Raw genomic sequence first — 22,077 nt, 5'->3', positions numbered from 1 at the left:
CCTCATTCTGATGATGGTGTTCAAGGAATGACTCTGGTCTTTTTTCTAGCCCAGGATCCTGTCTGAGCTGTTTCTTGTGCATTAGGATGCCATCCTTGACCTAGGCCTCTAATTGTGTATGCTTATGTGTGTCTTTCTTTCAGACGCCCAGTGGCAGCAGAATGAGTGCAGAGGCAAGTGCCCGGCCTCTGCGGGTTGGGTCCCGTGTGGAGGTGATTGGAAAGGGCCACAGAGGAACTGTGGCTTATGTTGGGGCCACACTCTTTGCCACTGGCAAATGGGTAGGCGTTATTCTGGATGAAGCAAAAGGCAAGAATGATGGAACAGTTCAAGGCAGGAAGTATTTCACTTGTGATGAAGGGCACGGCATCTTTGTGCGCCAGTCCCAGGTACTTACCTTGCTTGGATGTGTGTGTGGTGTGTGTGTGTGTGTGTGTGTGTGTGTGTGTGTGTGTGTGTGTGTGTGTGTGTGTGTATGTGATGATATCTGTTTCATGTGCAGCTGATGTGTTGGTATTTCCTTTTCCTAGGTGGGGCATAAGCTGGTTGGGAGAATGGGAGGTAGAAGGGAGGGAGGATTGGAGGTCCATCCTAGGGAAGTTGTCCTGTCTACCAGTTTGTTTGAGGAGTAGGGTGAGACTCATATAGTCTTTCTCAAACTGGCTATATTGATATATTCTGTGGATTCAGATCCAGGTATTTGAAGATGGAGCAGATACTACTTCTCCAGAGACACCCGATTCTTCTGCCTCGAAGGTCCTCAAAAGAGGTAATAGCCACCCACTTAAGTTGCTTCCTCACACCCAGAAATCCCCAGATCTTCTCCCCATAATGGGGGGGGGGTTCATAATGGATACTGAAGTTTCTCTATCACACCATAGTCTCTTGTTATATCCCTTTGCCCCACTATAATGTTTCTTGTCTCTAGCCCTGTATACAAATGCACATTTTTTGTTTGTTTTCTTCAGAGGGAGCTGATACAGCTGCAAAGGCTAGCAAACTGGTGAGTGGTTTGGGAGTGGGAGTAGGGAGTAATATGGATAGATGGAGGGAGGGAGACCAAGAAGGTAGAAGCTGTAGGTGAGTCTGAACTGCTTCAGTCTCTCTAACCTCCCTGAGAAGGAAGCTTTCTGGGTATGAGTTGATCTATTAGGGTTAGAATAGTAGTAGTAGGGGAAAACTGTTAGATTTCACAAGTGCAGAGTGAGATGGGATTGAGCTGGGGGTGGGGTGGGGTGGTGGTGATAGAAAGGACAGATCTGACCCCAGTAGTGAAGTCAACTTTCTGTCTTCTGGTACCCAAAGATACCAAGACCTAAAGGGTTTGAGGGTATGGTAAGGTAGAAGATGGGGGGGGGCGGCATTCTGTTCACAAATGGTGGGTGGAAGGAGCCCAGTCCCTTGCTACTTGTTTTGGCTGTATATACTGAGGGCACTTTCCAACTCCCCTGTGCCTCTCATCTGCAGAGGTGGGTCTTCAGCTTCTTTGGGCCAGGGTGTGGCTGTCCTAGAAGCTGATCCTTAAGGGACTCCTCATTTCCTTTGCCTAGAGCTTGACCTTGAACTGAATTCCCCTCACACGTTGTCTGTTTTCTTCTGTGTTGGTATTGATGCCTATGTCCAAGATGTTTGGCCAACTAGCATAAGGTCATGTCATGTTTGTCCTTTTAACTTTGCCCTTTCCTACTCCTAATGCAGCGGGGACTGAAGCCTAAGAAGGTGGCGTGTTTACTGTTTGTGCTTGGGTGGGTGGTTGGGTGCCAGGAGCCCTCTACCCCTGTTGTCCTGCATGCCATTGGGCTGCTGTATGCATGTATATGTGTAACCTTGGGGCTGGGATGGCCAGAGGAAATGGCAGCTTTGCTTTTAGACTTCCTGTGTTGGAAGAGAGGAGCCAGAGCATCAGTCAGGCTCAGTGGTTAGGCCCAAGTAACATTCATTAGGGATGATTTCTCCTTGCTCCAGACTCCTAGTTAGAGGCTCTAAACATATGACTGTAAATAGCAACAACATAAAATAGAGCATTTACTTGCTTACAGTGGGTCTTACTTAGCCAAGGTTGGGGGTGATAGGAGGATAGATTGAAGTAATGGTGCTAAGAAAAGCACTAAGCAAAATAGCTGTGCAAACAGGCAGGGGGCTATGAAACACAACACAGGAAGAATAGTTGGAAAGCCACTGGTCAAGACTGCTACCTCTGTTCTACTCCATTGCTCTTTTTCTGCCTCCTCCTTCATTAGGTTGAGGCCTACCTTTCACTTCTTGGAGTGGCTTCAATGTGTTACCTCTCTCCTTTCCTTATAGACTTTTAAATTTTAAATTACTGCCATGACCACTTCCTCTCCCCAGCCCTTGCCTTGGGCCTCTTCCTAAGTTGTCTCTGATGTGCACTTGCCTGTCTGAGTGTATGTACTGTATATACAATATTATTTCCTTGTTGCCTGCTTATCTCAGGCCTTTCTTATGCTGCATGGAATGCTGCTGGATTGGGGCAATGGGAAAGGAGAGGGGAAAAAAATTTTTTTTTGACCAATGGTGGAAGATAGGTTCTTTATTTGGAGTCTTGACCACATGCTGGAATTTGGATCCTGAGTCCCAGCTCCAGATGGGAATGAAGGTGAAAGGAAAATAATGCCCTAAAGGGTGGATGCTGAGGCCCATTCTAGGCCAATAGAAACTTGGCTTCCCTTGATTTTGTCTTCTGGATGGAATTCTCATCTCACCTCAGGCCCCTGAACAGAGAAGAACGTGAAGCCAGAGGAGTTCCGGCTGCAGCCTGACATAACCCTGTCAGGGGCCTAAGCCAAACCATGGGGAAATAAGGCAAAGACTAGCCTAAACTACCTGAGCTGGGTTCAGCACCTTCTTTGCTCATGATAGAAAGTGTCCTCCCTACCCTACCCCCCAAGTCATCTGTGCCATTGGGTCTCTTAAAGCACATCACTTAGCGAGGATCCCTGCTCTTTTCCCATGTGGAACTGGGAGCTACATCTGGAACAAAAAAGAATACTTTGAGGGAGGACAAAAGAGAACATAGATGTCCCTACAAAAATACTGAATCTTTTTTGGAAAGCGCTTTACAGTTAGGCTTTAACCTGCTTATAGCCAGAGGAGCCCAACACTGTCATTAGAACTACTTTCCCAACAGATTGTTCCCCAGGGCTCATTGATTACTCCGTGTACTCTTCAGAGCCCAAGCTGGGTATTGGGGTAGAGAAGGCTGCAGTCTGGTTTTGTATTTCTGATGAGAGACAAGGGTGTTGCCAGTATGTGTAAGAGAAGTGGACTTGATGGGGTAGTCAGGAAAACAGTGCAATTATGAGAGAGACTGAATGGAGCAGGGAGACCTGCGTTCCTGCTCACTGATGCCCTGGGCCCATAAGGGCTGGGCCCCTGACCCTGTTTTTGTGGAGCAAGCTCTTGGGAGTGTGTAAGGGAGGGAGGGCGGAACTAGAATCTGATCTTTAGAGGAAGAAGAAAGGCGGGATTTGCACAGGACTTTGTCCAGTCATGAGGAGGAGGAGGAGGAGCCGCTAGAGCCCTGGGTGGTTGCTAGGTGACTGTGGAACAGTGGCTCCACCCCTATGGAGCAGAGGAGGGTGGGTGCATGACGTCAGATGGAGCTGGTGCTGCGGCCACTGAGGCTGCCATCAGCCTAAGCTGGCGAACTGGGCCGGGCTCTGATCTGGTGCTTGCTGGAGCCTGGCTGTCCTGCTGCGCACCTGCGGGGTGGCCTCTGTGTCCTAGCAGCAGTTTGCAGCCTGGGAAGCTGCCGGCCTGGACTGTATTGTTGGGATTTGATGCACTAATCTCCTGTCTCCGCTGCCTTTCCCTCTATTCGGTCTCTTTCCCTCCCTTCCTTGTCCGTCTTTCCTCCCTGTATTTGTCTATCCTCTTTCCCTCCTTCTCTTTCCTCTCCTTGCTTTCTGTGGTTTTCTGCAATGATGAGACAGGCACCGACAGCCCGAAAGGTACTCTTGCTTGCTTTGGTCTTGCTGCCAGGTTGCTAAGGCGATGGTGGCAGCTGGCTGCTAGGGGTGGGGGTGGGGGCTGATTGACTTTATTCTACCTGGTTGGGGGGAGGAGGTAAGGGTAGAAGGACTGGGAGAGGTGTGTATCACTATTGTGTCCCACTTCTGAGTGTATGCTCCCTACCTTGCTAGTTTTGTACTCTGAGTCTGTGTTCCAGGCCTTGTACCTATAGCTCCACAAGCTTAAGCTTTAGGCAACCTTTACAGCAAACAGGCTTGAGGAGGGTTTCCTGTGATAGAGCCTGAAGAAGCTGGCCCAGGTACCTCAGTGCCTGTAGCAGGCCTACCTGCCTCACTCAACCTTTGCTAGAATGACTCTTGGTTGTTGTCCCAGCATTCCCCCTCCCCCAGGATTTGTGTTGGGGATTTTTTTTAAAACTAGGGTGGCATGGAGATCCTAAAATAGTCTGACTATAGCTGTGGTTGCTTAGTCCTGTGCAGGTATGGAGATGGTCTTCTTGGGCTCAGTATTTTTTGGAAATAGACCTAAGCCATGATCTGTCCTTGCCAGAATGATGAGATACTGGGCAGCAAGAATACTCTTAGGGAATTGGAGATAATTTCCTCTTTACCACCTTGCAGTAACCCAGAGGATTTCTGAATTTGGTTTAAAACAGTAGTTTTTCTGTGCTGCTACCTACCCCTACCTCCTTCTTTAAGCTGGGTGGGGTTTCTTAGCTGAGCTCTGGGCTTCTAGTAATACAATATTCATAATCCTGACACCTGAGCCCTCTGTCTTAGGGATGGGGATTGCTGTGGGATCTGGCAGGGAAGGGGGAAAAGAAGGGAGGGAAACAGTGTTCTGCTTAGGGATCAGATCTCACATTTCTGGGGTATGTCACTCTTGTCATGGTGGGGGTTGTTCCTAGGGAGCACACTATGGAGTCTAGCACTTGGAGGAAAAGACTGACCTAGGAATGGTGTCTGGGTGGGGCCTGAGGGCTGAACTGAGAGCGGTTGTTCACAGAAGGATTAATCTCTGGAGACCTTCTTGCCAGATGCTGCATTTGGTTTCTTGAGGCTTAGCCTAGGAGACAGGACTTCTGGGATTTCTAGAATGTCTGAAAGGGTAAAGCCTGCAAGGGTTGGGCGAAAGTGGCCGGAACCAGGAGGAACAGGAGTTCTGAGTTCCTAGAATGGGAACACCATGATTCAGTGGAGGGGAGATGGGATGGGGCTGAGGGTGGTGGCTAACTGCAGTCTATTCCCATTACTACTTCTGCTCTCATTGCTGTCCTTTTGCTGTCTGTCTTTCTGCCATTATCCTTTCTTTCCTGACTACTTCTCCTCTGGCTCCTGTTGTCCAGACCACAACTCGGCGGCCCAAGGTGAGAACAAACAGGCCTCTGCAAGCCACTGCTGAGTCTACACACATTTTGGCATGTGCATGTGTGTGGGCATGTATAGGATGTCAAAGTTGGTCATTGTACATATGGGTTCCCTTTGAGGGAGGAAGGAGCTTGGAGTTGGTGATGAGCCCTTTCTAGGAAAATGGCTCTAGCTATAGGGAGGATAATTGAATACAAAAGAGAAGTGAGGGAGATTTTGGCTAGCCAGAGCATGCTTTCTTGAAGAAGGTAATTTTGACCAGTTTTGAGGTAAAGAACTGGCAGTGTACAATGTGAGAATAAGGAGAAGAGTGTGTCTGTTAAAGCTTTTGGGTGGGAGTATGTGGGTAGCATGTCATTCCTCAGTGTCAGGAGAACTAAAGGGATTGACACTGCTAGGAAGACTGCTGGGCAGGCCTGACTGCCCCAAGGCTTGGAGCTTCAGGGCAACTGCTTGGCCCTTACTCCCATTTTCCTAGTCCCCTAGGGGCCTGCATAGTATTACTTGTAAGTAAGTACAGTGGAGTAAGCAAAGTGGGTTAGCTGTACTTACCTTGCTTCAGGAGAGAGTCTAGGGCTTCACCTTGGCCCTTTACCTGTGTGATCCCCTGACATAGGTCATGGGACGGTGATTCAGCATGACTTCCAGAGTAGAGATGGGTTGCCAGGGCTAGAGAGCCGGGCACTCCCACTTTTAGCCCATCCTTCTCTGGGAACATGAAAATCGAGAACAAACTCTAATCTGTTCTTTTTCTCTGGGAATGACATTGAAGCACTTTTTTCCCTTTGGGGAGTTGGGCACAGACCCAGAGCAAGGACGGGACTGGGAGTGTTAAGAAATTGCTGATCACAAATGGGTCACAGAAGGGAGTACTGGGGAGTAAGGAATTCTGCTCTAAAGGGTAACACCAGAGCTAGGAGGAATGTACTGTTCATTGCCAAGGGAGGAACCTTCTAATCTTAAGTCTTCTCCCATCCTTTCCTCCCTCTCCCCGCCCCCTGTCCTTTTCACTGTTGCTTTTTGACGATGTCATTTTCTTTCTTCCATCCACTGCCTCTGCTCTCATTGTGCTTTCATATCCTTTCTGCTCTTTCTTTTCTCTGACTTCTTCCCTTGCCATATTCTCACACTCTCTCTCTCTCCCTTTCATCTCTGCCATCCTCTGTCTCTCCCTGGACTACCCCTATTCCCTCTTGAATAGCCCACTCGTCCAGCTAGCACTGGAGTGCCTGGAGCCAGTAGCTCCTTGGGGCCCTCTGGTTCAGCATCAGCAGGTGAATTGAGCAGCAGTGAGCCCAGCACCCCAGCTCAGACTCCACTGGCAGCACCCATCATCCCCACACCAGCCCTCACCTCTCCTGGAGCAGCACCCCCACTTCCTTCTCCCTCGAAGGTAAGAACTGGGGTTGAGTTAAAGGAGAATCAAGAAACTGAGGGGCCGATAACTTCTGGCTGGGTGTCAGAAACTTTCTGGGGCTGGGGAAGACCTAGAACTTGAATAAAAACAAGCAGCGAGGGTATAGTATATGGATATCTTGCTGCTGGCCAAGCTACCTTTTCTTTTTCTGCTGTTCTTTCACTTTCTCCATACTTACTATGTTGAAGTTTCTTTTCAGGTATTTGTTTGTCACTTGGTTTTGATGCTAGGGCCAAAAATGTTTATACACAGCTCCAGCCCAGTTGTGTTGGGGAAGAGGGATGGGCTGTGCATAGATGCTGGGGTTCTCTTTGGCAGGAGGAAGAGGGGCTGAGGGCTCAGGTGCGGGACCTGGAGGAGAAACTGGAGACTCTGCGGCTGAAACGGGCAGAAGACAAAGCAAAGCTAAAAGAGCTGGAGAAACACAAGATCCAGCTGGAGCAGGTGCAGGAATGGAAGAGCAAAATGCAAGAGCAGCAGGCAGACCTGCAGCGACGTCTCAAGGAGGCACGGAAGGTGAGACTCAGGATGGATGGAGGGAGTGCCTGGGGAGACTGAGGGCTCGGAGAAGGCAAACTGGAAATGAGGCTGGAGCCTGTAGTACCCTGTGAATAAAGGCAGTGTGGGACTCTCTGCTCTGGCCTCACCCACCAATTCCCTTTACCAGGAAGCCAAAGAGGCTCTGGAGGCAAAGGAGAGATACATGGAGGAGATGGCAGACACTGCTGATGCCATCGAGATGGCCACTCTAGACAAGGAAATGGCTGAAGAGAGGGCAGAGTCTCTGCAGCAGGAGGTGGAGGCACTGAAGGAACGTGTGGATGAGCTCACCACAGACTTGGAGATCCTCAAGGCTGAAATTGAGGAAAAGGGTAAGGCACATGGAGCTGCAGGGACCAAGTGGTGGGGTGAGACCAGCCTGAATGTTTTAATGGTCTTCACCAGGTTCAGATGGGGCTGCATCCAGTTACCAACTCAAGCAGCTTGAGGAGCAAAATGCTCGCCTGAAGGATGCCCTGGTGAGGTAGGCTTCTGACTGCTTGGCTTTGATGCTCACTCTGCTGCCTCCAAATGTATTAAGAGTATCCATTGGCCTGTGACTGACCAGTGATACTCTGCTTTCTTTCTTCCCCACAGGATGCGGGATCTCTCTTCCTCGGAGAAGCAGGAGCATGTGAAGCTTCAGAAGCTCATGGAAAAAAAGAACCAAGAGTTGGAAGTTGTGAGACAACAGAGAGAACGCCTTCAGGAAGAGCTGAGCCAGGCAGAGAGCACCATTGATGAGCTCAAGGAACAGGTCTGGGAAGCCTAGCTCTCCCCGGCTGACTCTCCTTTTGTCACTTCCTCTTTCTCTAGACATGTTCCAGCAGCACTTCTTCCTTTGTCCTCTCTGTCACACAGGTGGATGCTGCTCTGGGTGCTGAGGAGATGGTGGAGATGCTGACTGACCGGAACCTGAATTTGGAAGAGAAAGTGCGGGAGTTAAGAGAGACTGTGGGCGATTTGGTAAGAGAAGAGCAAACTCCTGGCTTCTGACCATGGTGCAGTGTATTTGGAAGGGACCTGCTGAGAGAGCTTAACATATGACCCACGACCTTTACTCAGAATATGTGTGGTAAGGTAACTCATTGTGGCCCTGCTCCCTGTCTTGATCCTACCTTTGCTTTCCCCCACTACCTTGTGATATCCAGGAAGCAATGAATGAGATGAATGATGAACTGCAGGAAAATGCACGTGAGACAGAACTGGAGTTGCGAGAGCAACTGGACATGGCAGGTGCTCGGGTCCGGGAGGCCCAGAAGCGTGTGGAAGCAGCTCAGGAGACAGTTGCAGATTACCAGCAAACCATCAAAAAGTACCGCCAGCTGACTGCACACCTACAGGTACCTACCTTTTGCCCTTGCTTCTGTTCTTGCCCTTTCTCTGTGATCTCCCTAGGTGTGTGTCATGATGTAGCGTTGCTTCACTGTTTGTTCCTAGGATGTCAATCGGGAACTGACAAACCAGCAGGAAGCATCTGTGGAGAGACAGCAACAGCCGCCTCCAGAGACTTTTGACTTCAAAATCAAGTTTGCTGAGACTAAGGCCCATGCCAAGGTCAGTAAAGTGGGTGGCCTGAAGGCCAGAATGGGTATGTCTGTGTTCTTAACAAGTTTGGGGTTTTGAGCTTTAGATTCTTGAGGAAGAGGAAGTTGTTTGTGTGGTAGTGTGGAAGAATATAGTCCTGGGCTTGTCCTAGACTAAGGGATTTGGAGAAGTAAGATATGGCAGTTCTAAGAATTAGATCCCTCCTCCCTATATACTTTATAGGCTATTGAGATGGAATTAAGACAGATGGAAGTGGCCCAGGCCAACCGGCACATGTCCCTGCTGACAGCCTTCATGCCTGACAGCTTCCTTCGTCCAGGAGGAGACCATGACTGTGTCCTGGTGCTCCTGCTCATGCCTCGTCTTATTTGCAAGGTATGTCACATATGCGATAAAAATCTATTTGACTTGTCTGAGCCAGGTATTGAAGATGCCAACTGAAGATAGTCAACAATCATTTCTGCCCGCAAAGTTTATGAGGTAGTGGAAGTACATACATTCTGCACTAGATTCAACAAGCTTGGTAAGAACAGAAGCCTCTTTTCTCCCACTCAATGCTGAAGCAAGATAGTGCCTGGCCCTGCAGGCTTTTTTTTTTTTTTTTTTTTTTTAATTTCCCGATGGTCCTGGGGCTTTAACTCAGGCCCTGAGTGCTGTCCCTGAGTCTCTTTGTGCTCAAAGCTAGCACTCTACCACTTTGAGTCACAGTGCCTAGTTTTCTGGTGGTTAATTGGAGATAAAAGTCTCACAGACTTTCATTCCTGAGCTGGCTTTGAACCGTGATCCTCAAATATCAGTCTCCTGAGTAGCTAGGATTCACAGGTGTGAGCCACTAGCACCCAGAACATTTTATACTTGCTTATACAAACTAAAATTAAGTGATTTGTCTTAAAAATTTTGGAAAAAAGTTGCATTTATACTAAGTCTGTACAGACTTTTTCTTGTCATTCCCTAAACAATCAGTATAACAATTATTTTTGTACCATTTATGTTACATTCAGTATTGCAAGTAATCTAGAGATGATTTATAGTATACAAGATGAAGCACATAGATTTTATGAAAGTACTGTGCCATATATAAAGTATTTGAGTGTCCATATATTATTTGTGGGAGACCAGATAACCAATCAGATAACTTTCCTTCGTAACTTTTTTTTAAATGAAAATAAGGTAAGTTCTTTATGAGAGCATAGCTAGGGATCTGATTTAGAGTAGGGCAGGGTTTGAATGAAGAATAACATTGAAGCTGAGAGCCCAAAGATTGCTAAAAGTAGCTAGGAAAATAATTGGCAGGATAGTGTTCTACATGGAGAGACAGGTTTAAGTCAAGAAGAGTTGGTCTCCACAATCCCACTGCCCATTCATTGTCATATCCTAAATTCTCACAAGCTCCTCACCTCATTACCCTTTTCTCTAGCAAGATTTGCTGCCCATTTATCCTCTTTCTCTCATACCTGTACTCCTCATATAGTTGTTAAGCTATCTCTTGAATTCCTGAGTCTGTTCTCCATCCTTTGCTCAGGTCCCTAGTCTTCTTCCCACAGGCAGAACTGATTCGGAAGCAGGCCCAAGAGAAGTTTGAGCTAAGTGAGAACTGCTCAGAGAGGCCTGGGCTGCGAGGAGCTGCAGGGGAGCAGCTCAGCTTTGCTGCTGGGCTGGTATATTCACTGAGTCTTCTGCAGGCCACACTACATCGTTATGAGCAGTAAGTGACTCCTGACCTCCATGCCAGGGCCATGGGTTCAGGATTAACTGAAACTGAGTTTTCTTGGAAGACCTTGGCTTCACAGAGCCCTTCTCTGGTCTCTAGTGCCCTCTCTCAGTGCAATGTGGATGTGTATAAGAAGGTGGGCAGCCTCTACCCTGAGATGAGTGCCCATGAGCGCTCCTTAGATTTCCTCATTGAGCTGCTACACAAGGATCAGCTGGATGAGACTGTCAATGTGGAACCTCTCACCAAGGCTATCAAGTACTACCAGGTCTGGGGCAAGAATTCATGCATGGGGTAGGCGGGAGGGAAGCTTTTGCCTAAGGGGAGTTATTGTCAGTGTATTCAAGGTTGCATGTCTTAGGTTGGCTGCTTTTGGCCCAATTTACTCTGAAGTGAACTTGCCTTATGATGCAGTTCCTTGGAGGTTTTGGATATTCTTAAGGCCCATAACGACCAAGACTCAAATTACAGTTTGAGAAGGACTCCTCTTGTCCTTCCACAGACTAAAGGCTCTCTGTTTCTTTGTCATCCCTCCTTAGCATCTGTACAGCATCCACCTTGCTGAACAGCTGGAGGACTGTACCATGCAGCTGGCTGACCACATTAAGGTGAAGTGTCTCAATCAGTGGTTGATCCTACTATAGGGGTCAGAATAAAGGATATCAGATCAAGAGATCAGGCCCTGGAGGGATGTCATATAAGACTGTGGAAGTGTCATCATGGCCAGTTCAGGGAAGTTGGAAGATCTATATGTGGAGGTCATCAGAGGAGGGAGACTTTTTTGAGATGATGATATGGGCAGAAAGGCTCTTACTGTAGATGGAGACCATATGTTTCTATCCCCACAGTTCACCCAGAGTGCCCTGGACTGCATGAGTGTGGAAGTGGGGCGGCTGCGTGCCTTTTTACAGGTGAGAACACTTAGATCTATGCAAGTTCCTCTTCTTTCCTTTATTACTACCTCACTCCCAGCCCTAATACTGACTTGGGTTCTCATTCATTTCTTATTTCCTATGTAGGGTGGGCAAGAGGCTACAGATATTGCTCTTCTACTCCGGGACCTGGAAACATCATGTAGTGATATCCGCCAGTTCTGCAAGAAGATCCGAAGGCGAATGCCTGGGACAGATGCTCCTGGGATCCCAGCTGCTCTGGCCTTTGGACCACAGGTTTAGTGCTCCAAGTGAAGAAGGGAAAGAAGCTGAGTAGAGCTAGGAGGGGACTACCACATTAAGATCTGGATCTAAGGCTGGTAGGCATGGCTCAAGTGGCATAGTGCCTACCTACGAAGCCACATGAAGCCCTGAGTCCTAACCCCACTACTGCAAAAAAAAAAAAAAAAAAAATGTGGATCTGGTCAAGGGACAAAAATAGTTTTGAAGTAGCTAGGAACTGTGATGCCAACTTAGGGAGGGCTTTTGACTCTAGCCTGTTCCACAGGTATCCGACACACTCCTAGACTGCAGAAAACACTTGACATGGGTGGTAGCTGTACTGCAAGAGGTGGCGGCTGCTGCTGCCCAGCTCATTGCCCCACTGGCGGAAAATGAGGGACTACCTGTGGCTGCATTGGAGGAACTGGCTTTCAAAGCAAGCGAGCAGGTTGGACTGGATGGCTGATCAGGAGGGTATGGGAGTTAAGTAGTCAGTGCAGGACTTTCACTTCTGTCTTTGGCTCTTGTAGATCTATGGGAGCCCTTCTAGCAGCCCCTATGAATGTCTGCGCCAGTCATGCAACATCCTCATCAGCACTATGAACAAGCTGGCCACTGCCATGCAGGAAGGGGAGTATGATGCAGAACGGCCCCCAAGCAAGGTGGGTAGACACTTTGTTAGAAGGATCTAGAGTATGGGAGGGGCAGGACTTGTAGATTGTTGCTAGTGGTAGGAGGGCAAGTATGCAAGAGGAACATGCCTGGAGCAACATCTTGCATTGATGGTCTCCTCTCACTGCCTCTACACTCTGACTAACCTTATCCCTTAGCCTCCTCCTGTTGAACTTCGGGCTGCAGCCCTTCGTGCAGAGATCACAGATGCTGAAGGCCTAGGTTTGAAGCTTGAAGATCGAGAGACAGTTATTAAAGAATTGAAAAAGTCACTTAAAATTAAGGTAAGTGTAGGTTGTGAGGCATCAAAATATGATGGGACCTAGGGCAAACAAATATCAAGTTGGGAGTGAGATGTCTTGAGGATTGAGGGGAGAAGTGGAGCCTGTGATCAGAGAATCATCTGGGAGCTTTGCAGGTCATGGGTCATGGGACGATGTCAGGACACTAGAAACTATCTGCCTTGTCCAGGGAGAGGAGCTGAGTGAGGCCAATGTGCGGCTGAGTCTCCTAGAGAAGAAACTGGACAGTGCTGCCAAGGATGCAGATGAACGCATTGAGAAAGTCCAGACTCGGCTGGAGGAGACGCAGGCGCTGCTGCGGAAGAAAGAGAAGTCAGGCACCTTCCCTGGATCCCCACTTCCTCTAATCCTCCCTCTTGATGGAGTCTTTCTATTCTTAAGCATTCCCTTTCCCCCTTGTAGTATGATTCTCCTAATCTCACTATCCCTGCTCTGTTCTTCACTAGCATGGATAGTAAGGGGTACAATGACCTGTTGGGACTGAAAGGTCAGGTATGGCAATGGAGAAAGGTCCTGACTAAGCCTAGATTCTATTTCACAGAGAGTTTGAGGAGACCATGGATGCACTCCAGGCCGACATCGACCAGCTAGAAGCAGAAAAGGCAGAGCTAAAGCTGCGGCTAAACAGCCAGTCCAAGCGCACAATTGAGGGCCTCCGGGGGCCCCCTCCCTCAGGCATTGCTACCTTGGTCTCTGGCATTGCTGGTGGTGAGTGAAGTGGGATAGATACACATCACTGGCCCAGAGGAGACTAATTCCTCTTCTCTGTCCTTGGTTTTGACTTTTGCCGCCTTCTCTGGATGTTTACCCATGAATGTTTGCCCAGTTGCATTCTGCCTGCTTTTATCAAGTTTTGGCTTGATATATGTATGATCTATGTAGAGTCCTTCTGGACAAATAGGGTATTACCAAATTTGTCTGTGAATTTCAGCATAATAACATCAGGTGAACTCTGCTAGTTCTCCCTTCTGGGTCTTCCTATTGCAACCCTGTGTCCAGAGGGTTGTCAGCCTGAAGCAGTCTGGGCTAACTTTCCCAGAGCATCCAGCTCTGCCTGATGCCTGCTTTTTATTGTGCCTCTCTTGGGACTGCATTTCTCTACTGAATTGACATGGCTTCATTCTATAATGTGATTCTTTCTTCTATTGCATAATTGTCCATTTTGCTTGTGGCTTGTGTTCTGACCTTTACCTAGTCACTCAGTATGGTCCAGGCTCCTTTTCTGCTTTCCAGGCCCAGTCTTCTACTTTCCTGGATAAGAAAGTATCTGATGCCATTTTAGTTCTCATCTGTCCTAGAGTTTGTTTTTTTGTTATTCCTTCAGTTTTTTACTTGCTCTTTTCACCTCCAGAAGGCAATTTTCTTGCCTGGAATTAAACTTTTTCCTGATGCTCCTGTGTCTTGTCAGATAACCCTTCTGAAGGTCTTGTTCTCAGCTAAGTCCATATCACTGATGCCTTTTGACTTTGGAAGTTCAGTATTATGTGGAGAGGGTATTCAGAATAACCATCTTACAGTGTTTAATGAAGGTTCTTTAAACAATGCTGATTCTGAATTAATGAAATTTCCTACTAAAAAAGGGGCATTTTACCTCAGAGCAATAGAGAAACCTGAGGAATAAAGGAATGGTTTGCATTCCCAACTTAAGTTTTCCTGGTGAGCCCTGAGGGTACAAGTGCATGGGAGTCCCTGGGTTGCTCCCAGCACCCTTGTTGGAGATGGTGCTGCAACTGCTTCCTGAATTACACTCACTTTGCTGTTCTCATTTAGCACTCCCTGACTCAAGACCTCACTCCCTTTCCTCTTTTTTTTTTTTTTTTTTTTTTTTTTGGTGGGTCATGGAACTTAAACTCAGAGCCTGGGCTTTTTTTGCTCAAAGGTAGCACTCTGCCACATTGAGCAACAGTTCTGCTTTTCTGGTGGTTAACTGGAGCTAAGAGTCTCCACAGACTTTCCTGCCCAGCCTGGCTTTGAAATGTGATATTCAGATCTCAGCCTCCTGAGTAGCTAGGATTATAGGCATGAGCCACCAGCGCCTGTCCCCTTTCCTCTGTTTTTATACATATCTGCTCCTGTGCTAAAGGAAGGCAGAGACAGGGTCATCAGGAAAAGAGTTTTCCTCTGTCCAGGATCCCCATGGTATATCCATCTAGGCCCAAATCATGTAATTCCTCTCTCCTCTTTTCCTGCTCCCCCATGGGCTATCCTGAGCACAGAAGACCAGCAGCGAGGTAGAGACTCACTCTGTCTGGGGTTTACTAGGGCTGATGGGAATCAGGGTTGGGGTTAGAACTTGGGGTTAGAACTGGAGGTGGGAGGAAAGGAGGAAAAGGGAAGAACAGGATGGAGCCAGTTGTTAACCTTCTCCACTTGCGACTGAGGACATTTGTTATGATATCCACAGGGGGCACTCCTGGGCAAGCTCCAGGCTCCTTGCCAGGCCCTGGGCTGGTGAAGGATTCACCCCTGCTGCTTCAGCAGATCTCAGCTATGAGGCTGCACATCTCTCAGCTCCAGCATGAGAACAGCATCCTCAAGGTGAGGAGCCTACAGAGAGGATTGGGGTAGAGGGTGAAGCATACCTGCCTCCATTGAAGAGGATGGCAGAGGCCTTCTAGGAGCTCTTATACTGCTTCCCCTTTTCCTCCACAGGGATCCCAAATGAAGGCATCCTTGGCAGCTTTGCCCCCTCTGCATGTTGCAAAGCTTTCCCTCCCACCCCATGAGGGCCCTGGCAATGAGCTAGCAGCTGGGGCATTGTATCGCAAGACCAGCCAGCTTCTGGAGACATTAAATCAACTGAGTACACACACTCATGTAGTAGATATCACTCGCACCAGCCCTGGTATGTTCACATGGTCAGATGACTACTATAACATCCCCTCTTCCTCAGGGATTGAGCCTGTGCCTAGGAGTCCTTGTACCATAGAAGACCTTCCCAATAGTGTCTTTAGCCTCCAAGTTGTATGCTTGATTCACCGACTCTCTCTTCAGTGCTTGTTCCATGAGATCATCTAGTTATCTGCATTCCTGACCCTTAATCCAATTCAGCTGCCTGTCTGGGCCTCAGTAGGCCTCACCAGCTTTCCCTCCCAACAGCTGCCAAGAGCCCATCAGCTCAGCTTATGGAACAAGTGGCTCAGCTCAAGGCCCTGAGTGACACCATTGAGAAGCTCAAGGTCAGTTCAGTTTCTACCCTACAAAGCTCACTTGGGAGCATTCATTGGTGGAACTAGGCACTTCTTTTTTTTTTTTTTTAATGTATCTTAGAGTGTAATTGCTAGTCTTTTTTTTAAAAATAATTATTTCTTGTCAAAGTGATGTACAGAGGGGTTACAGTTTCATACGTAAGACATTGGGTACATTTCTTGTACAACTAGGCACTTCTTAAGTTCCTTGGGCTAGCTCTGTGCCAGACAGCACATTGGGGAGGAGGTAATTTTGCTTTGGGAACTACCTTGGTACAAACAAGATAAATTCTCATCAACAGAATGCATGAGCTAGGATCCTCTTTGGGGTTGTGGCTCAGGGTGCAACTTTTGTTAGAACTGAAATCACTATGGGGTAAATCACTTAGGGCATGGCTCCCTTAGAGACAGGGAAACTGAGTTGGGCTTTAAATAATGTAGATTTCTAAGGAGGAATGTTGGTGTGGGGTTGAGGTTGAAGGTGAGAGCAGAAGTATAATGAGGACTGAATCCTTACCCTTCTGGCAAGAGCATTTTTATGAAACTAGGGAGGCCTTGTGCTAGACTGTGAGGAACTCCTAAATGAACCCTTGTTTTGCCCTCTCCAGGATGAAGTCCTTAAGGATACAGTAACTCAGCGCCCTGGAGCCACAGTCCCCACTGACTTTGCCACCTTCCCTTCTTCTGCCTTCCTTAAGGTAAGGGGGAACATAGGTCAGAGAATAAAGTGGTTTGGGGCAGCTCAGGTGATTCCTCCCACTCATAGGAATTTGAAGAGGAGGGTTCTGGAGACTCACATTCAACAAGTATTTACCGCTCCCCCCCCCATCTTTTGCTAGTCCTGGGGCTTGAACTCAGGGCCTGGGCACTATCCCTGAGCTGCTTTTGCTCAAGGATAGCACTACCACTTGAGCCACAGTGACACTCCTGGCCTTTTCTGTTTATGTGGTAGTGAGGAATCAAACCCAAGGCTTCATGCATGCTAGGCAAGCACTCTACCACGAAGCCACATTCCCAGTACCTACCCTTTTGTTGTAGTTGTTGTTGTTGTTTGGGTCTGGCAAGTCCAAGTATTACTTGCAAGTAATTCAAAAGTACTTTCAGTGTTTCTGCAAATTCTAGTATTGTAGCAAAATATAAAGAGTACATTTCTTAACTTTATATCAGGAGACACTCAAAACTTCCTTGTCAGACTGTATTCCCCATTCCTCCCCCATTCTAATTTGCAAGTGTGGTTACCATGGCCAAAGACCTCAAAAGCTTCAATCTCCCAAGGGTCTCAGTACTCAGGGTATCCTTCAGTGGCCAAGCCTTCAAATAAGCCCCTAACTTGGCATCCTGTTTCTTTCTCCAATCCCAAGGCCAAGGAAGAACAGCAAGATGATACAGTCTACATGGGCAAAGTGACCTTCTCCTGTGCAGCTGGCCTTGGACAGCGACACCGGCTGGTGTTGACCCAGGAGCAGCTGCACCAGCTTCACAGTCGCCTCATCTCTTAAGAACTCCACCCTTCCCTGCTGCCTGTTTCAGCCCTCAAATCCCCCTCCCCCTGTACTGCTCTGCCCGATGCACAACCACCTCAGCCAATCCCCAGGTAGAACCATGTGGATGAAGCTCTTCCCATTCCATTCAGGTCTGCTCCAATCCTGTCATTCTCTTGCTCCTGCCCTTAACATGGGTTTCCCCATTCTCACCCCTGGCTTCTTCCATAATTAGCTGTTCAGCTGCTCCCTCTTCCCAGAGGGGCCTCAGGGCATGTGGGGGGTAGGCTGAGACCCCACCACCAAAGGTTGAGTGAGGTCCCCCTGATTGAGGACTTCACCCCTGATTAAAGCAACTTTTGCTTCAGCGCCTTCTGTGTGGTCTTGAGAGTGCAACTTGAGACATTTGGTTCAGAGCAGGAGTGGAGAGAAGAGATGCTAGGAGGGGCTGGGAATATGGCCTAGTGGTAAAGTGCTTGCCTTGTATACTTGAAGCCCTGGGTTATATTCCTCAGCACCACATATATAGAAAAGGCCAGAAGGGGCGCTGTGGCTCAAGTTGGCAGAATGCTAGCCTTGAGCAAAAAGAAGCCAGGGACAGTACTCAGGCCTGAGTCCAAGGCTCAGGACTGGCCAAAAAAAAAAAAAAAAAAAAAAGAGAGAGAGAGAGAGAGAGATGCTAGGAAGCTTCGACTCTGTCATAACTGAGGGCCCCCTCTCTGTAGTGAGCAGTTTAGTGCTGTGCCCCTCAAATGCACATATGTAAGCTACTCTGAGCAAGGAGAAAAAGGCTAGGTTTAGAGTAGATACTTAAGTTCATTAGGAAATACAGTCTGATAGTTTAGTTTCCCTAGGCTAGTAAATGTTCCCTCTAAAACCCCAGTCTACTAGCCTAGGGAAACTAAACTATCAGACCAGTAAGAAAGGATGGAAGTTACAAAAGCTGCTCCCAAGCCCCACAGCAAATTAGTATCAGTTGGGTTCTACTTTTAAATTTTTCTGGGCCTTAACCTAGACAAGTTGAACTACCTCAAGAGTTGAGGTTCACAGTGCTTATGAGCAATACCCCAGTATTTTAGAACTTAATCCAGTTTAGTTTTGCTGGTTAGTTCCTTGATACTCTATTATTGTCCACACAGGGAAAAAGAAAGCTAGCTCAGGTTTCCAAAGGGCTCTGATCCAGATAGAGAAAGTCCTTGGTGCTTTGGAGCAGTCTAGCTGGGCCGGACTCTTTACTCATATACTGTCTTTCTTGAGGGGCAGAGGAAGACAGGAGGAAGGAGGCTTCAAGATGAGAGCCCAGGAGGCACAGTCTTAATTAGAATACCTTATGGGAAGGTCAGTGGGTATAGCTTTTCTTAGCTGGGATTTCAAAAGTAAGTGATCTAAGGGGATTTCTTGAGTACTTTCAAGGATAGTACTTGACTAATACCATGCTAGATGTATAAGATTCAGTTGGTAACATACAGAGATGCCATGGAATGTTAGACCTTCAGTCCTATAGAACTGGTTGACTCTGAATTTGGCTTCTCCAGTATGAAGGAAATTGCAGGCCATGTTGTCCTTTCCTTGGGATGGATTGTGTTGCTATCTTTTCTATCCAAGTGTCTGCCTATCTCCATTGGGGGCTAAGATACTGAAGACCAATACTAAGCAACTTCTGGTGGTACTGAGAAGAGACCAGGACTTTTTTGATCCATTTTTTCCTCAGTGGCAGTTTCTTGTCCCTTGAACTACTTTTCTCCTGAACCCTAGTCTTAAATGCCCCACAAATATTTGTCTCAGTCAACGGATCCAAAATTGGAATCACTTCCTCTGTGTCCTAGAGGCCATAAAGCCACAAACCTGGTTATCTTTGACCCCTTCAGCCTCAGAAATTTAATTACTTTTACAGGCTCCAGCGGCTCACATCAGTAATCTTAGGTACTCAATTGGCTGAGATCTGAGGATCACAATTTAAAGCCAGCCTGGGACAGTAAAATCTATGAGACTTTTTTTCCAGTTAACTACCAAAAGACCTGAAGTGGAGCTGTGGCTCAAGTGGTAAAGCAGAAAAACTCATGGTCAATACTCAGGCCATAACTATAAGCTCCAGGAAACACACACTCATAACTATAAGCCCTAGGAGACACACCACACACACAACTGTAAGCTCCAGGAGACAAACACACACACACACACACACACACACACACACACACACACACACACACAATTTAGTTACCCAGCCCTGTTTTTATTTTTATTTATTTGCCAATCCTGGGGCTTGGGACTCAGGGCCTGGGCACTGTTCCTGGCTTCCTTTTGCTCAGGGCTAGCACTCTACCTCTTGAGCCACAGCGTCACTTCCAGCTTTTTCTGTATATGTGGTACTGAGGAATCGAACCCAGGGCTTCATGCATGCTAGGCAAATACTCTACTACTAAGCCATATTCCCAGCCCCAGCCCTGTTTTTAATTACCCTCTTCACTATCTCTCAAATCTGTCCACTCTACCACCTGCTTCTAACTTGGTATATAACTTCTTTCTTGGATACCTCAGCAGTCTTTAAACTGTTACCAGACCCTCTATTGCCTCTCTTCAAGCAATTCTCCATGCTGATGCCAGAGGAATCAGAATGCAAACTAGTCAAGTCTTAATTCGTAAAATGGTCCCTCCAACTTGACTAAAACTTATAAAGTCCTAAAATGGTTAATACAAGTGACTAGAACTGAAAATTTAAATTAATTAGAATGGCACACAATGCCATTTATGATTTAGGGGCTTGCCTCTTACAAGGCTGCTTTTCTCTGTGCATCTAGTGGACCCTGCAACTCTTTGTCACCATTTCATGAGAAATGAGAGAAAAATGCCACTCACTCCTTCCCACTTCTGTGTCTGGCTTCTCCCTCCCTCCCTCCCTGTCTTCCTTCTTTCCTTTCTTTCTTTCTTTTTTTTTTTAGAGCTAGCTCTGATGTTAGTACCTCAGGGGACCTTCAGGCCCAGCTTGTTAGGTGCTCCTTTTTGAAAGCAAAAATGTTGACCTTTAGGTAAATTTGGATTTAGTTGTTTTATGACTTTTTTGAGGTTGCTAACCTGTAATGTTTCCTTGTTTGCAGAATGAGAATAATGATACAGGATTTTTGTGAAGGCTAGATGAGCGCTAGTGCATACAGTCACCAAGCACTGTGCCTGGCACACAGTGCACTTGCTTCTCTTCCTCAGTATACGCTCCTGCCACTCTGCTCTATACCAGTAAGCATCTGTGTCTATTATCGTTATTAATTCCTCTGTCTCCCCTGTTTGACAGAGAGTTCCTACGGGTGGTTTCCACCTCTCTATCCCCCCCAAACACAGAAGTGCACATGTTTGAGGAGTGTGGTTTCATTCTATTCATGAGTTTAAGGTGGCTATGAGAATCTAACTGGATGTCCATTTGGCAGTTGGATCCAAGTGGGTCTGGAACTCACAGAGTCTAAAGTGGAGATGTGCTTGGGAAATGAGAGCATGTCAGCGATGGGTGAAGGAATGGTTTGCTTGAACTCAGGGAGTGGGCAATGTCCCTTCGCTTTTTCTACTCAAGGCTGGAGCTCTATCACTTGAGCCACAACTCCACTTCTGGCTTTTTGGTAGTTAATTGGCAATAAGAGTGTCACTGACTTTGCTGCCCTGGCAAGCTTTGATCTCAGATCTTAGCCTCATGAGTAGCTAGGATTACAGTTATGAACCACTACACTAGCATCTGATGAGTTCACTCTCATAATTCAGGTTTCTTAGAAAACCTGAGGAAAAGCTTAAATGCTAGGGTTTTATTGGAAGCTGCAATCCCCGAATGTTGAGGAAAAGAAGAAAAGGAAATTAAGTTTGCTTTGTGAGGGGCTGGGAATGTGGCTTAGCAGTAGAGTGCTTGTAGCATGCATGAAGCCCTGGGTTCATCAGTACCATATAAACAGAAGAAAAAAAAAGCCAGAAGAGGTGCTGTGGCTCAAGTGGTAAAGTGCTAGCCTCAAACAAAAGAAACTCAAGGACAGTGCCCAGGCCCTGAGTTCAAGCCCCAGGACTGGCAAAAAAAAAAAAAAAAAACCAACTAAAAAACAAAAACAAAAAAAGTTTGCTTAATGAATTGGTCACTGCTTCATGAAGATGCAGCTTGCCCACATGAAGTGACTCTGGATAGACTACACAGAAGCACCATGCTTAATATTGATGGAGGGATGAAAAGGAAGATTACCTGCCCTTCCTCCTGTTTGTCCTTTGCTCAAAATTTTTTCTGGATGGTGGTAACATTCTCTAATGGCTTGGGTAGTATGCAGCCTGGTACTTCATGCAAGCCCTGAAGTGCTGAAGTGCTAGACTGCCAGAATTGGGTCAGGGCAGAGTAGCTGTTGGATGTGGGAGTCAGTTATGGTTGAGAGAAGAAGCAAGTCACTGTAGGAGAGAGCATAGATGAGGGAAGGTGGAGAACCCTGGGTAGCTCTAAGAATTAACCCACAGCAGAGTTGGAAGGAGCATCCACTGAGAGCAGAGGACCCTCTGGGAAAGTGTGCCAGGACTAAGAGAGGACAGAGACTGAGGAGTTCAAATGGCAAATGAGTTCTAAGAAGTAGCTACTGTGATTTCCAGATGCTTAATGAACTGGCAGATAGTCTCCCTGTCAAAACAAAAAGAAAGAAAAGGGAAAGATGTAAATTGTAATACAATTATTATACCTTTTAAAGAACTCAT

At 47.2% G+C, this 22,077-nt stretch overlaps 1 protein-coding gene across 3 annotated transcripts in view; it reads left to right on the top strand.

Moving 5' to 3' along the window:
• Dctn1 (dynactin subunit 1) overlaps positions 1 to 17,742 on the top strand; it is a 32,529-nt gene extending 14,787 nt beyond the window's left edge. Inside the window, exons 2-29 of one of the 3 annotated variants that reach the window (XM_048352774.1) lie at positions 144 to 389; positions 691 to 769; positions 969 to 1,003; positions 5,339 to 5,359; positions 6,562 to 6,753; positions 7,096 to 7,293; positions 7,445 to 7,649; positions 7,723 to 7,801; positions 7,915 to 8,074; positions 8,179 to 8,283; positions 8,469 to 8,660; positions 8,758 to 8,874; positions 9,088 to 9,240; positions 10,410 to 10,570; positions 10,676 to 10,844; positions 11,116 to 11,184; positions 11,425 to 11,487; positions 11,596 to 11,745; positions 12,017 to 12,178; positions 12,261 to 12,392; positions 12,561 to 12,686; positions 12,874 to 13,016; positions 13,246 to 13,412; positions 15,109 to 15,242; positions 15,357 to 15,549; positions 15,804 to 15,883; positions 16,501 to 16,590; positions 17,254 to 17,742. In XM_048352774.1, the coding sequence (XP_048208731.1) occupies positions 162 to 389; positions 691 to 769; positions 969 to 1,003; positions 5,339 to 5,359; positions 6,562 to 6,753; positions 7,096 to 7,293; positions 7,445 to 7,649; positions 7,723 to 7,801; positions 7,915 to 8,074; positions 8,179 to 8,283; positions 8,469 to 8,660; positions 8,758 to 8,874; positions 9,088 to 9,240; positions 10,410 to 10,570; positions 10,676 to 10,844; positions 11,116 to 11,184; positions 11,425 to 11,487; positions 11,596 to 11,745; positions 12,017 to 12,178; positions 12,261 to 12,392; positions 12,561 to 12,686; positions 12,874 to 13,016; positions 13,246 to 13,412; positions 15,109 to 15,242; positions 15,357 to 15,549; positions 15,804 to 15,883; positions 16,501 to 16,590; positions 17,254 to 17,391 (3,741 nt within the window). In that variant the 5' untranslated portion in view covers positions 144 to 161 and the 3' untranslated portion in view covers positions 17,392 to 17,742. Of the gene's footprint in view, positions 1 to 143; positions 390 to 690; positions 770 to 968; positions 1,004 to 3,619; positions 3,972 to 5,338; positions 5,360 to 6,561; positions 6,754 to 7,095; positions 7,294 to 7,444; positions 7,650 to 7,722; positions 7,802 to 7,914; positions 8,075 to 8,178; positions 8,284 to 8,468; positions 8,661 to 8,757; positions 8,875 to 9,087; positions 9,241 to 10,409; positions 10,571 to 10,675; positions 10,845 to 11,115; positions 11,185 to 11,424; positions 11,488 to 11,595; positions 11,746 to 12,016; positions 12,179 to 12,260; positions 12,393 to 12,560; positions 12,687 to 12,873; positions 13,017 to 13,245; positions 13,413 to 15,108; positions 15,243 to 15,356; positions 15,550 to 15,803; positions 15,884 to 16,500; positions 16,591 to 17,253 lie in introns of those variants that run through there. The other 2 variants (XM_048352775.1, XM_048352776.1) reach the window with 2 other exon arrangements.
• The last annotated feature ends 4,335 nt before the right edge of the window (positions 17,743 to 22,077 follow it).

This window comes from Perognathus longimembris, chromosome 8, assembly GCF_023159225.1.
Source record: "Perognathus longimembris pacificus isolate PPM17 chromosome 8, ASM2315922v1, whole genome shotgun sequence".
Classification (NCBI taxonomy): Eukaryota; Metazoa; Chordata; class Mammalia; order Rodentia; family Heteromyidae; genus Perognathus; species Perognathus longimembris.
Note: the sequence above shows the minus strand (reverse complement) of the source record. Positions and strands in the feature narration are given on the sequence as shown.